Source organism: Podarcis gaigeae, assembly GCF_964106915.1.
Source record: "Podarcis gaigeae genome assembly, chromosome: Z".
In the NCBI taxonomy this organism is placed as follows: Eukaryota; Metazoa; Chordata; class Lepidosauria; order Squamata; family Lacertidae; genus Podarcis; species Podarcis gaigeae.
Window position 1 is genome coordinate 18,917,013 of NC_139691.1, and position 12,741 is coordinate 18,929,753.

Below are 12,741 nucleotides of genomic sequence, written 5' to 3' on the forward strand. Positions count from 1 at the left end.
CTGCCCCCAAAGCATTAAGGCAATGCATCCAGATAGGGATCAGTGATCAAAGAACTAATCTTAGAACATAAATAATGGCCTTTAGAAATTAAGAGGGGAGGTTAGCAGTTGCTAAAAGTTTGGGTTAAGTAACCTTTTTAAGGTTGGTGCCTGGCAGTTTTGTGAGGGGAAGGCATTCCACAAGTGGAAGAGCCCCCCAAGTACTATGTTGATGCTTGGCCTATTTTCCTGCAGTGCCCTCTTAATGTGCTTTTTGTACCTGACTCTTTCTCCCTGAGAAGGCCAACTTGGGGAGCTCTTAACATGGACAGTTGCTCCACCTGTGCCTCCTCTTCCCTCTCACACTTTTGCTTCCTCTCCTCACCCCTCCTCTTTGCTTTCCTGCACTCTCCAGACACAGCGCACAGCTTTCCAATGCCTGCAGAAGTTCCAGGCCTCCAATAAGGAATTCAAGAAGAGCGAGTGGAGCCCAGAAGAGGACCAGATACTCCTGCAGCTGGTCCAAGAAATGAGGGTTGGGAAGCACATTCCATACCGGAAAAGTAAGTAGTGTCCCTGGGGGAAAGACCCTCCTCCTTGCAATGCCAGTACCTCCCCTTCTTTCATAGTTTTCCATGTCAAGACTGTAGCCTAGCCGTTCCTGGATGAGGAGAGCCTGACTGCTGTAGTCCATGCATTTGTAACCTTGAGGAAGGACTGCTTCAGTGTATTCTGTGTGGGGCTGCCCTTGGTTCTGGCTTGGAAGCTCCAGCTGGGGCATAATGCTGTGACTAGACTGAAGACAGGAGCTTCTGGCTGAGAACATGGAACACCCTTGTTAAAACAGCTGCATTGGCTGCCCATCTCCTACCAAGCCAAGTTCAATGACCTTGTATTACTTTGCAAAGCCCTGAACAGCTTAGGTCCAGTGTACCTCTGGGATCACTTGAACACTTATGATAGCCCAGTTTGAACACTGAGATCCACTGGAGCATTGTTGGCTGCTCCCCAAGTTGATGAGGCTTGATTGATGACAATGAGAAACCAATGAGACACCCTCTTCTATCCATCTACAGTTGCCTATTATATGGAGGGCAGGGACTCTGCCCAGCTGATCTATAGGTGGACCAAGAGAGTGGACCCCAACTTGAAGCGAGGAGCCTGGACTCCAGAGGAAGATGCTGTAAGGCCCTTTCCTGTTGCCTTTGGGGGTGGTGATTAATGTAAACCTAATAAGCTGATATTTGGTCCATATAGCTCAGTATTGCCCACACTGACTGGCAGTTGCAACGACTCTCCTAATAGTTCAGTCAGGGAGTTGCTTCCCAGCCCTACTTGGATCTGGGACCTTCTGCATGCCAGTCAGGTGTTCTGTCACTGAACTATAGCCGTTTCCCTTTAACATAAAGTTAGATACAAGTCCTCAAGGTTCTGAACATAGGACTAAATTAAATAGGAATATATGGGAAAGTGCTTTATACTGAGATGGATGAGAGAGATATACTGATGGGCCTTCAGAGACAGCAAATACTATATATCCTTCAAATTTATCGGAGAAATGTTAAATTAAATATCCTCTCCACAAGCATTCCTGTATGGAAGGTGGAGCAAAAGCATTTTCTGTCTCATTCAGAAAGGGAGCCTAGTCTCACCGAGATTGGGTGGGTAAGGCTTTCTGATCGAGCAACATCATCTAGCATCACTATGGGATTTCAGTAGGTTGTTTCCATTGCTGAGCTACTACTAATTGATAATAAAAAGTGTACAAGGTCTTTGTATTTTAGACTATTGTGTGGGCTCAAGTCCAGTGATAACAGAGCAGGTGATACTGGAAACAATATGGGAAACACTTTCCTAAAAAAGGTAGACTGACTTAGAGCCCTGCCAGGCATGGAAAGAGCAGCTTTACTCTCCACAGATAGGCATTGACACTTCCAGCACTGTTGTCTGCCTCCTTGCCCTAGGTCATCCCACCACTCACATTAGGAAGTGTGGCTCTAACCACTACACCACCACCTCTCTCCATCATAGAAGAGAGACATTAGTGTATATTTAGACTGCACGTCTAATGCATTTCTGTGTTTTTCAATGCAAGTTGCTCAAATACCTTTTAGGTAGCAAGTGACCACTAAGCTTAAATAATAAAAAATGTCATGTGAAGAATCGGCTTTTGTGTGTCCCCTTCCCGCAGGTGCTGCTGAAAGCTGTTGCTAAATACGGAGCACAGGACTGGTACAAGATTCGGATGGAGGTGCCCGGCAGGAATGATATCCAGTGCCGAGACAGGTCAGTGTCCCCTTCCCTCACATGGATGATGGAGCAAGCTTGTTTCTGCTGCTTCAGAGGGTAGGGTTCAAACTGACAGATTGATTGATTGACTGAGTTGAGGTGCAGTGGCCTGAGGACAGAAGGAGTGTAACACTCTGCAACATCTTTTCTTTCCTCGCCTCCCCCCCCCCCCCAATTGCTGCAGGTATTTGCATGCCCTGCACTGTGACATCAAGAAAGGCAAATGGAGTGAGGAGGAGGAATTGAAGCTCATCGAGCTGACTGAGAAATATGGCGTGGGTAAGGCGGCTCTTCCTTGCAGGGAGTTGGACTAGATGACCCTTAGGTGTACCTTCCAGCTCCACAATTCTATGATTCTATTACCTTGGAAAGTGGCAGACTCTGTTTCCTTGGAGAATTTTAAAACTTGGGGCACAGAAATTGTAGTGCCTGGGACTTCATGGCTAGTGTGCAATCTGAATAATAGTCAAGTCAAGTCAAGTAAACTTTATTGGCATCACATAGGAACATTCAGAATACATTCAGAATAAATAGGCCAGTGCGATCTCATCGCCATTTCAACAGTACAGTCATTTGCCAAAGGGAAGAAGAGGCGAGCAATCACTTTCATCTCTTTGGGTCTCCAGCAAGGGCAGGATCCTGCAGCGTACTTCGGCGACAAAAAATCAAATAGAGGAACTTAGTTACTGTCTTGGTGAGCTCCTGGTCTCTCCCCTGTAATAAGAAGTTTATAACCTCTGTCTTTGTAAATTCTCCTAACCTCTACTTTAGAGGTTTTTGATTTTGTTATCAGTCCACTCGCCGAACCCCGATTTCTTAGGTGGCCTGTGCAAGTGAGAATGGGGCAGTTCGGTTATTAGGATGCCCATAAGCTCCTCAAACCAAGCGACTCTAGCTACAGGAGAAAGTTCACCACTCTCTACCGGGATCAAGTGAGTCACGCGATCAGAATACACCAAGATTTGGAAAGACAATAGAGTTAATTCGAATCCTTATGTACTGAGGACATGGTACCTGGAGGAGTGGATTGATTAATTTTTATGGCACTCTAGATGGAAGGACAAATTTACATTGAAGGGAGAGATGATCATTAAGCATAGGATCGCCTATGTGGAACTCAAATCACATGGGGCAGCAATTTAGTGGGGACCAGAATATAGTCTACCACGCTATTTCCTTGTGGGGAGAGGAAGGTAAAGTTCTCAGAGCCTTCCCAATCTGGCAGCCCACTGAGCCACACCAAGGCTCTGGTGGTAGACAGCTTGGTGAGCCGTAGGCCTGCCAGGTTGATTTCTAAGTCCCGTGATTCTTGTTCCCATAAGCAGAAGCCAGGAAGAGCCGTAGAGTCCAAGATCTCCCAAGCTTTTGTATATACTTCCCTCCCTTGGCCTAGGTGGGCATTAAAATCCCCTGTCAGGACAATAGGTAGATCAGGGCAAATGGTGCCCAAATTCTTGAGCACGTGTGCAAGGAGATCCCATTGATGGTTCTTGGCTATGATAGTAGAGGTGGGAGGAATATACACATTGACCAGTAACATGACCTGGCTCTCCAGCTCTATCTTTGTTGCTAAAAGTTTGCAATTTGCATAGCCAAGAGAATGTGTTCACATTTTATATGGGGGGCCACCAGGGTTGGCAAGCCACCCGAGAGCCTGCCTTTGTTGTGGAGTTTGACTGCCGGAAATGCAAAGGCGTTATAGCTGGCAAAGTCAATGTGCCGTGCTGACCAAGTTTCTTGTAAACAAACTATATCCTGCTCTCTTATTAACTTAACAAGGTCAGGATAGCATAACTTTGAGGACTATCCTGCCACATTCCACGATAGCAACTTCAGGGAAGAATGTTGCCCTGGGTTCCCCACCTTGGCGCAAGTGGGAGTCATTAGATTGGCTATCACTAGGGGCCCCAGGCGGAACCTGTAGCAATTCCTCTAGTGCCTCAGGGGCGCCAGTTGTTAGACCATGGTCCCTAGTGTTGGCACTTCTTGAACTGTCTGCTGTCAACTCCTTGTTCAAAGTCAAGTAGCCAATTTTGGGGGCGAGATCGCTAGGACAGAGCATCGATGGGAATGTGTGTCCCAGAAATCATTCCCGAGAGTTCTTCTTCTGTTGAGGTGTCCTCTAGTGCTGGCATAGCCAAGTCAGCATTTGCGGGGCAAGATGAAGGTTGAGGAACTAAAATATTAACTTCTTGCAGATGGGCTTTGAGACAGTCCTGGAACACAGGTGGGAGAATAGGTTTCTTAACAGTTTGTGATTCATCCGGCAAGTTTGGCATTGTGTTATCTATCGGGAAGGTTTCTGGTTGGTCCTCGGCTGGGGGCAATCGCAGCTCAGCGCTCGGGGTGACCGGCTTCCCAGTGTGCGTCTCCTGATTGAGTTCAGACAATCCCCAGACATCTGTGTAGTTTCTGATCTTGCTTGCTCCTCCTACATAACTGTGGGCAAAGTCTGTTCTGTGGGCAGAGGTGATGATGAAATATAGTGTCATACATGTTGATTCAGCATGTAGTTGGATTCAGTCCCTTGGTCTGCAAACGCCTTTCTTGGTTGGGTGAGTCTCTTACCGGGGATTCCTCCTGTAGAAAGGCCAGTATCTCCTCTTTCCCAGACCTATCATTATTCGTATTCCTGCTGTCCACATTAGCAGGTTCATGGGGGTTTGTCCTAGGCTTGTTGAGGTCATGCATCTGAATAATAGTAACAATAGTTGTGCTGCACTATTGTCATGCTACATGTCCCCTCAGCCTGCTTCATTGGTGGTTTTTAAGCATCGGTTGGATGACCATCTGTCTGAGATGCTTTAGTTGTGATTTCTGCATTGCAGGGGGTTGGACTAGAAGACCCTTGGGAACCCTTCCAACTCTATACTTCTAAGATTCTAAGATATACCAGGTGCTGGGATCCTTTAGCCCTCTGGATGTTGCTTGGCCACAACTCTCATCAGTCTTAGCAAGCTTTGCATATGACAAGGGAAGAGGAGAGGAGTTGTAGTTCAGCAACACCAACAACTCCCTAGTGCAGGTGTTTTATGGTGGGTGAAATAGCTGACCTGCTTCTTCTTCTTCTTCCTAAAGGTCGCTGGGCAAAGATAGCATCGGAATTGCCCCATCGCTCAGGGACTCAGTGCCTCAGCAAGTGGAAAGTTTTGCTGGGCTATCGGGTAAGTTCAACTTCTAGGGTCCTTTTGGGATTTAGAAGTGCTCCCATAAATATAAAAACATATAAGCAGAGTCATCTGCATAAGGTCAATGGCAGTCATCCAGCCCAGCATCCAGTCCTCACAGGGGCCATCCTGAGACCCCAATGGGAAACCCCCAAGCAGAACCTGAGTGAAATAGCAACTCTCTGACTGTTGTTCCCCATTGTCCAGTATTCAGAGGTACAGTGGTACCTTGGGTTAAGTACTTAATTCGTTCCGGAGGTCAGTTCTTAACCTGAAGCACCACTTTAGCTAATGGGGCCTCCCGCTGCTGCTGCGCTGCCTGAGCACGATTTATGTTCTCATCCTGAAGCAAAGTTCTTAACCCGAGGTACTATTTCTGGGTTAGCAGAGTCTGTAACCTGAAGCGTATGTAACCTGAAGTGTATGTAACCCAAGGTACCACAGTATAGTGTCCCTGAGCATGAAGGTTCTGCTGTCATGACAGGCAACATTCAGTTTTCAATAGAGCACATTTCAGCAGTTTGTTCACCCACATCCCTAGGTTACCAAGGCAGGGTGGGGAAAGGGTGCAGTCAACTTGGAGGAAACTGCCTTATTCTGATGGTGCCTTTGGACCATCTAGCTCAATATTGTTGACGCTGACTGGCAGCAGGGGCTCCCCAGGGTTCCAGTCATAGAAATCCTTCCTGGGACCTTTTGCATGCAAAGCAGATTAAAAAATATATTTTTTAAAAAATATATTTATTCGCCACCCATCTGGCTGGGTTTCCCTAGCCACTCTGGATGGCTTACCGCACATAAAATGCTCTACCACTGAGCTTTAGCCCTTCCCTGAAATAATAAAATATGGTATTCAGAAGCAATACTCCCTCTGACCATAGAGGCAGAGCATAGCCAAAGTGGCTAGTGGCACTGATAGCTTTTTCTTCCATGAATTTCTCCAATCTTCCTTTGAAGCTGTCTATGTTGGGGGCCATCACTGACTCCTGTTGGAGTTTAGTTAACTGTGCTCTGTATGCGGGGCTCTACTCTACTCCATAAATTTATCTAAAGCTATGTGTGCCATGTGTGCTGCATGGCCAATTAAGAAAGATAATCGCCCAATAAGATCAAAACCGTCACAGTTGATTGCATGTTTATTCAAAATCAGATTGAACCCATCTTGTTTAATTATTCCTGCAAAATATATGAATTTGATCCAGGGGCACCAGCTTTTAAAGTCTGATACCTATTATTTCCACCTCCAGCACCCCCTGCACCTCCTTGCCTCTTAGCCCCCCCCCCCTATGATATCTCAAATGGGACGCAGGTGGCGCTGTGGGTAAAACCTCAGCGCCTAGGACTTGCCGATCGCGTGGTCGGCGGTTTGAATCCCCGCGGTGGGGTGCGCTCCCGTCGTTCGGTCCCAGCGCCTGCCAACCTAGCAGTTCGAAAGCACCCTGGGTGCATACAGATAAATAGGGACCGCTTACCAGCGGGAAGGTAAACGGCGTTCCGTGTGCTACGCTGGCTCGCCAGATGCAGCTTGTCATGCTGGCCACGTGATCTGGAAATGTCTGCGGACAGCGCTGGTTCCCGGCCTATAGAGTGAGATGAGCGCACAACCCTAGAGTCTGGCAAGACTGGCCCGTATGGGCAGGGGTACCTTTACCTTTACCTTTATGATATCTCACTGCCCTCTGTGGAAACCATCGCTCTAACTACTATGCCACCAACACCTCTTGAAATGTGAACTGGCCATTGCAGCTGTTCTTGCGATTAATCTGAGGTTGCTCTTTTTTCTGTCTCTTGTTTCCAGAAGAAGAGGCAGAAGCCGAAGCAGGAGGGCTGCACCCACCGAAAGCCCCGGCAGCCCAGCCTCTGCTTGTCCAGCAGTGAAGATTCTGACCTAGAGCTGTCTCTGGAGGAGGAAGATGAGGAGAGTGTGGAGGAGGAGGCAGCCAGGACCCACAAGGCCATGGCTGGTGGGCACTGGGAGGTGCCCAGCATTGACCTCTGGGTACCTACCAGAAAGGGCATATCATCAGAGAACCTGGCCTCTGTCACGCTGCTGTCCAAGGGCTTCAACGTAGACCAGAAGCATGGGATGTTCCAAAGGGTCCTGAAGGCGGGGGAGGAGGAAGAGCAGCCCCAGAAGGCAGAGGCTTCTCCCCCTGCCACTGCTCCTCCCAGTGATTTGCCCCCTGCCCTGATTGGAGCAAAGGAGAGCTTGGTGGCGGAAGGCAGCAAGGTACGTGGGGAAGGGGCCCTGGCTCAGAGGCAGAGCATTTGGCCCAGGTTTCTGTTTCTTCAGAACCAGGATCTTTAGTTTTAGGGGAAAGGCTGTATCTGGTAAGTGTCTGCTTTGTGTGTAGGTTCAGTACCCAATGGTAGGGCTGGGGGAAACCCCTGCCTGAAGCCCTGGAGAGGAATTGCTGCTGGTCAGTGTTGAAAAAACTGATCTCGGTGGACATATTCCGTCCGACTCAGTCCAAGGCAGACTCCTATATTTCTGTTCAATTCAGCCCATCCTTCAGAACCTTGAGGATTGTTATAGTCTTTATGCTGAGAGGAAGGGCTGCACTTCAGTGCTTAGAGAATGCTCCCTGCCTGTAACCCTGGAGAGCCACTGCTAGTCAGTGTAGAGACAGTGCTGAGCCAGAGAGACTCAAGAGTTTGTAGAAAGCAGCTTCCTTTGTTCCTCAGAGCCACGAGGATTAGAAACTTACTTCATGTTAAAGGGAAACGACCAGCTTTGTATGTATATGAAGCAAAGTTCCTTCTGCATCTGTTCATTGCTCAAGAAAAGGCAGAGGGAGAAATTTATTTCCAGTACCTCGTCTTGTATGAAATCAAACCCAGACCTGTAAATGAGCTGGCTTCCCCTCCTGTGGCAAATCCCAATGACCTTTCTGCTATCAGGCAGGGAAAAGCTTTCTGCAGCTGGTCCATTTCTCCATTTCTTCCAGGCCCACAAGATCAGTTTTTGTGCTCATGTTATTATTTTCCTACAGAGAGGAGGGGATCTTGTCCCTCCCACTCACTCCACTAGGTAGGAATATGCAGATTCTGAGCTGCACTTACCCTGTAGTGGGAAGGTGGCCCCTCCAGTTCCCATATTGCCTTGCTCCCAATGCAGGTCAGGTGACAGGCCTCTGCTGTCACTCAGATTTTCCTGAGGAGATTTTTCTTCATGGAGAGTCACTCTTTATCAATACTAGGAAATCAGTGAAGTGACTTGTAAGAGAAATGAGGCACAGAATTCTGTCTTTACCAAGAGTTCTGCTATTGGATTTGGCAGATTGCAGTGGCTTAGAGGGTGCATTGCTAAGTGTTATGAGGGTCATAAAGGAATTCCATATCTATAAAAGGTGCCTGGAGGTTCTAGTCCTCATTAAAATATCCAATTATGTATTATTATTTTCTCTGTTATAACTGTATCCCAGAGTGAGTGGTACCAAGAACCCCGTGTAAGATTTTGGGCTATTTTCTGTTGAGTTGTAATGACAATTTGAGCTACCAACATCATAAAGGTAAAGGTACCCCTGCCCGTATGAGCCAGTCTTGACAGACTCTAGGGTTGTGCGCTCATCTCACTCTATAGGCCGGGAACCAGCGCTGTCCGCAGACACTTCTGGGTCACGTGGCCAGCGTGACAAGCTGCATCTGGCGAGCCAGCGCAGCACACGGAACGCTGTTTACCTTCCCGCTGGTCCCTATTTATCTACTTGCACCCGGGGGTGCTTTCGAACTGCTAGGTTGGCAGGCGCTGGGACCGAATGACGGGAGCGCACCCCGCCGCGGGGATTCGAACCGCCGACCATGCGATTGGCAAGTCCTAGGCGCTGAGGTTTTACCCACAGCGCCACCCGCGTCCCTGTACCAACATCATATATAAGACCAATTCTTTTGAAAATATAAAAATTTTCTGTCTGTGACTTTCTTTCTCTTAAATGAAAATAGATTGGGATCTATGTTTGGCCTTCCTGTTTTCTTTGCAGAATCCCAGGAGGATGAAGGACTCCTGGAGGGTGTCTTTGGCTTATGTGAAATGTGTGTTGAGGAGAAACAGCTATGAGTTGCAGCGGAGAAATGTAAGTCTCCCTCCCATGGTTCAGAAGCTCCTCCTGGCTCTCTTAGGTTTAGGATAAGGAACTTCCCTTGAGAGACAGTGTAGTGAAGTGGTTAGAGTGTCAGACTAGGGACAAGGGTTCAAATCCCCCCATTCAGCCATGAAGCTCACAAGGTGACCTTGGGTCACAGTCATTGCCTCTTAACCTACCTCTCAAGGTTGTTGTGGGGATCAAAAGAGGACTAGGACCTGGGAGAGACCCAGGTTCAAATTCCACTCTGCTGTGACACTGACTGGGTCACAGTCACTGTCTTTCAGCCTAACCTGCCTCACAGAGTTGTTGTGGAGGAGAAGGACAGAACCATGTATGCCACCTTGAGCTCCTTGGGGGGGAAAGTTGGGATATAAATACAGTAGATTAGATAGGTAGATCCCCACACTTTTCTTGCCAATATGCCCGATGATATTTAGAGGCATTCAGTTCAGATTGGCTGTTGGGCGTCAGAGTTAAGCCAGCATGATGGGGCAGTGGACTTCATACCTTCCCCCATGTGAATGTGATGTTGTTTCTAAAAATATGTTCAAATGGCTTTTAACGAGGCCTGCTTAGTTGGATGAGTCTGTTTCATTCTCTTTCTACCAAGATACCCTCTTGCTTTCAAGGCGGCTTTCAACAGTTTTAAACATACTGTATTCCAGAGTTTATTTGTTAAATTTATAACCTACTGTTTCTCCCTAAGGAACTCAAAATGGCATACATGGTTCTGCCTCCCTCTTTTCTTTTATTTTTAATATTTACAATTAAAGCAGCTTAAAGAAAACACCTCATTGGGCAAGCAACAGCAAGAGGAACACACATCAGGCTGGTACAATAAAATTAGAAAACTGAACATACTTCTGTCCATGTTTTTCCTTATTGGCATATGTAATCACACCAGACCTCTCTGCAAATTTATCCTTTTTACTTGGTGACCTGGAAGTGCGTAGTTTGTTGATCAGCTTTTATAGTAAAGCCACTTCCCAAACTTTTGAATGCTGAAAAGTGTTGGCTCCTTTCAGGTCTCTCTAGAAATGAGCCGTTGTGGCCCTAGTGGACCTGAGTATCCTTCGGGCAGAGGATAGGATTTACTCCTCTCTATCTCTCTCTTTCCACAGCAAGAAATCAACAGGAAGAAGCGTTTTGCCTTCACATCCCAAACATGTATTGCAAAATCCTTGGCACCAGCCAGCAGAGAAGGAGGCCAGCCCCAGAAGGGACAGAAGGATGGGATGTTGAAGACCACCCTTTTCCGACGGCTGATGGTGGCCGTGATTCCCTGGGCTGGGAGCCTGGTCCAGGACTGGGCCCAGCGCCTCAAGACAGAAGCTGCTCATAGGTCTAAAGGTCCGACCACCAGCAACTTCTGAGCAGATTCTTCTTCTTCTGTATTTGATTGAAGTGTGTGTGTATGTGTGCACAAGTGAATGATGGATACATGATGGTTAAGCCCTTTCTTGGGAAAGCTTAACTTCACGCACATAGCAAAACATTTCAGATCAAGGGGACAGAGTGACTCCCCTATAATTTGGATGTTGTTGTTTTTTAGAGAAAAGGTATATACAAGGCAACATGATAGAAGTTTATAAAGTGATGCACAGCATGGAGAAAGTGGAGAGAGAAAAGTTATTCACCCTCTCACAGTGCTGGCACTCAGACATCCAATGAAGCTGAATGTTTGAAGATTGAGGACAGATAAAGTCCTTCTTCATGCAGTGCAGAGTTAAACTGTGGAGTTTACTCCCAGATGAGGCAACCTGGATGGCTTTAAAGGAGGATTGGACAGATTCATGGAGGAGAGGGCTTTCGATGGCTACTAGCCAGGGTCACTATTCTTTGCCTCCACTGACAGAACAGCGGGCCTTTGAGTATCAGTTGCTTGAAGCCACAGGAGGGGGGAGGGCTCCTGTGCTCGACTCCTGCTTGTGGGCTTCCCATAGGGCGGTGTGGGTGGCCATTGTGAGAACAACAGGCTGGACTAGATGGGCCACTGGCCAGGTGCAGCAAGCTCTTATGTTCTTATTTTTTTTTATCCTTACAGACATAATATTTCAGTTTGAGCAATGAGAAGCATGGCACTAAGAGAGGAGGAGAATATACAAAGTGTTTTTTCTTTTTGGCTCAAGGTTCTGGTCCTGTTGATGGACTCTCACTTTTTTCTTTCCTTCCAGTGGAATTAATCTCTAAGCAGCTGCAGGCTGCCTGCCTCACAAGCACACCCCTCTTCACCCTCTTCATCCAGGTGTGTGTGTGGGGGGGAGTGTAGTTCTGTGGGAATGATGTGTGTGTCACCAGAATTAGTTTAGTGGAGAGTCTGGTAATCAGCTAAGGCTCCTTGATGATTTTTCCAGACATCTTCAGAGGAAAGACCACTATGGAATGACAGGACACAGATAGAATTGTAGAGTTGGCCTGAGGGTCATCTAGTTTAACCCCCTGCATTGCAGCAATCCTGCGCAAAGCAACCCTGGGTGGGCTCGAACTTACCAGCCTTCTGGTTTAACAGGCAGATGCACTGACCCATTCACCACAAGATGGAGTCATTTCTACCAACTTGGATGGTGCTCAGCCTTAGTCTATTTGCCTCTCAGTGGCTACTAGCCACAGTGACAATGAATTACCTCCACTGTTGGAGGCAGTAAATGTTTCTGAATTCCACTTTATGAGAATTGCAGGTGGGGAGCATTGCTGTTGTCCTTGGGTCCTGCTTGGGGGCTTCCCTTTGAGGTGTCTGGGTGGCCCCTGATTCAGGTAGGTAGCCATGTTGGTCTGACACAGTCGAAATGTATTAAAAAAATAAAAAGATTGTCCACACTTCTTGAGATACAGTGAAACAGAAGTCACCAGACCCATATATATAGTGGGAGGGCGGGGTGGGGTTTTTCTCAGAAGGGTAGTAGAAGATGCATTGACTCAATGGGTATTGGATTCCTGTCTCATTACATATGCTAATCATCTGCATACTATCCTTGCTTTTTCCTGTAGGACTAACTGCAATCTTTAACAGTCACAGGTTTACCATACCCATTGAGTCAATCACCCATATCCTACTACCCTTCTGAGAAAAACCTCACCCCACCCTCCCACTATATATAAGGGTCTGGTGACTTCTGTTTCAGTGTATCTGAAGAAGTGTGCATGCAAACGTATACCCAGAACAAACTTAGATGGTCTCTAAGGTGCCACTGGACATTTTTTTAATTTTTTTAATATATTTT

The 12,741-nt window shown here is 47.2% G+C and overlaps 1 protein-coding gene across 5 annotated transcripts in view; it reads left to right on the forward strand.

Moving 5' to 3' along the window:
- The window catches only part of SNAPC4 (small nuclear RNA activating complex polypeptide 4), a 38,092-nt gene that overhangs the window by 19,332 nt on the left and 6,019 nt on the right, over positions 1-12,741 (forward strand). For 4 of the 5 annotated variants that reach the window (XM_083722043.1, XM_083722044.1, XM_083722042.1 and 1 more), the window contains exons 11-19: positions 395-542; positions 1,056-1,162; positions 2,171-2,265; positions 2,453-2,547; positions 5,347-5,432; positions 7,234-7,665; positions 9,416-9,508; positions 10,642-10,870; positions 11,695-11,765. In XM_083722043.1, coding sequence (XP_083578169.1) covers positions 395-542; positions 1,056-1,162; positions 2,171-2,265; positions 2,453-2,547; positions 5,347-5,432; positions 7,234-7,665; positions 9,416-9,508; positions 10,642-10,870; positions 11,695-11,765 — 1,356 coding nt within the window. The remainder of the gene's footprint in view (positions 1-394; positions 543-1,055; positions 1,163-2,170; positions 2,266-2,452; positions 2,548-5,346; positions 5,433-7,233; positions 7,666-9,415; positions 9,509-10,641; positions 10,871-11,694; positions 11,766-12,741) is intronic. The other variant, XM_083722045.1, reaches the window with a different exon arrangement.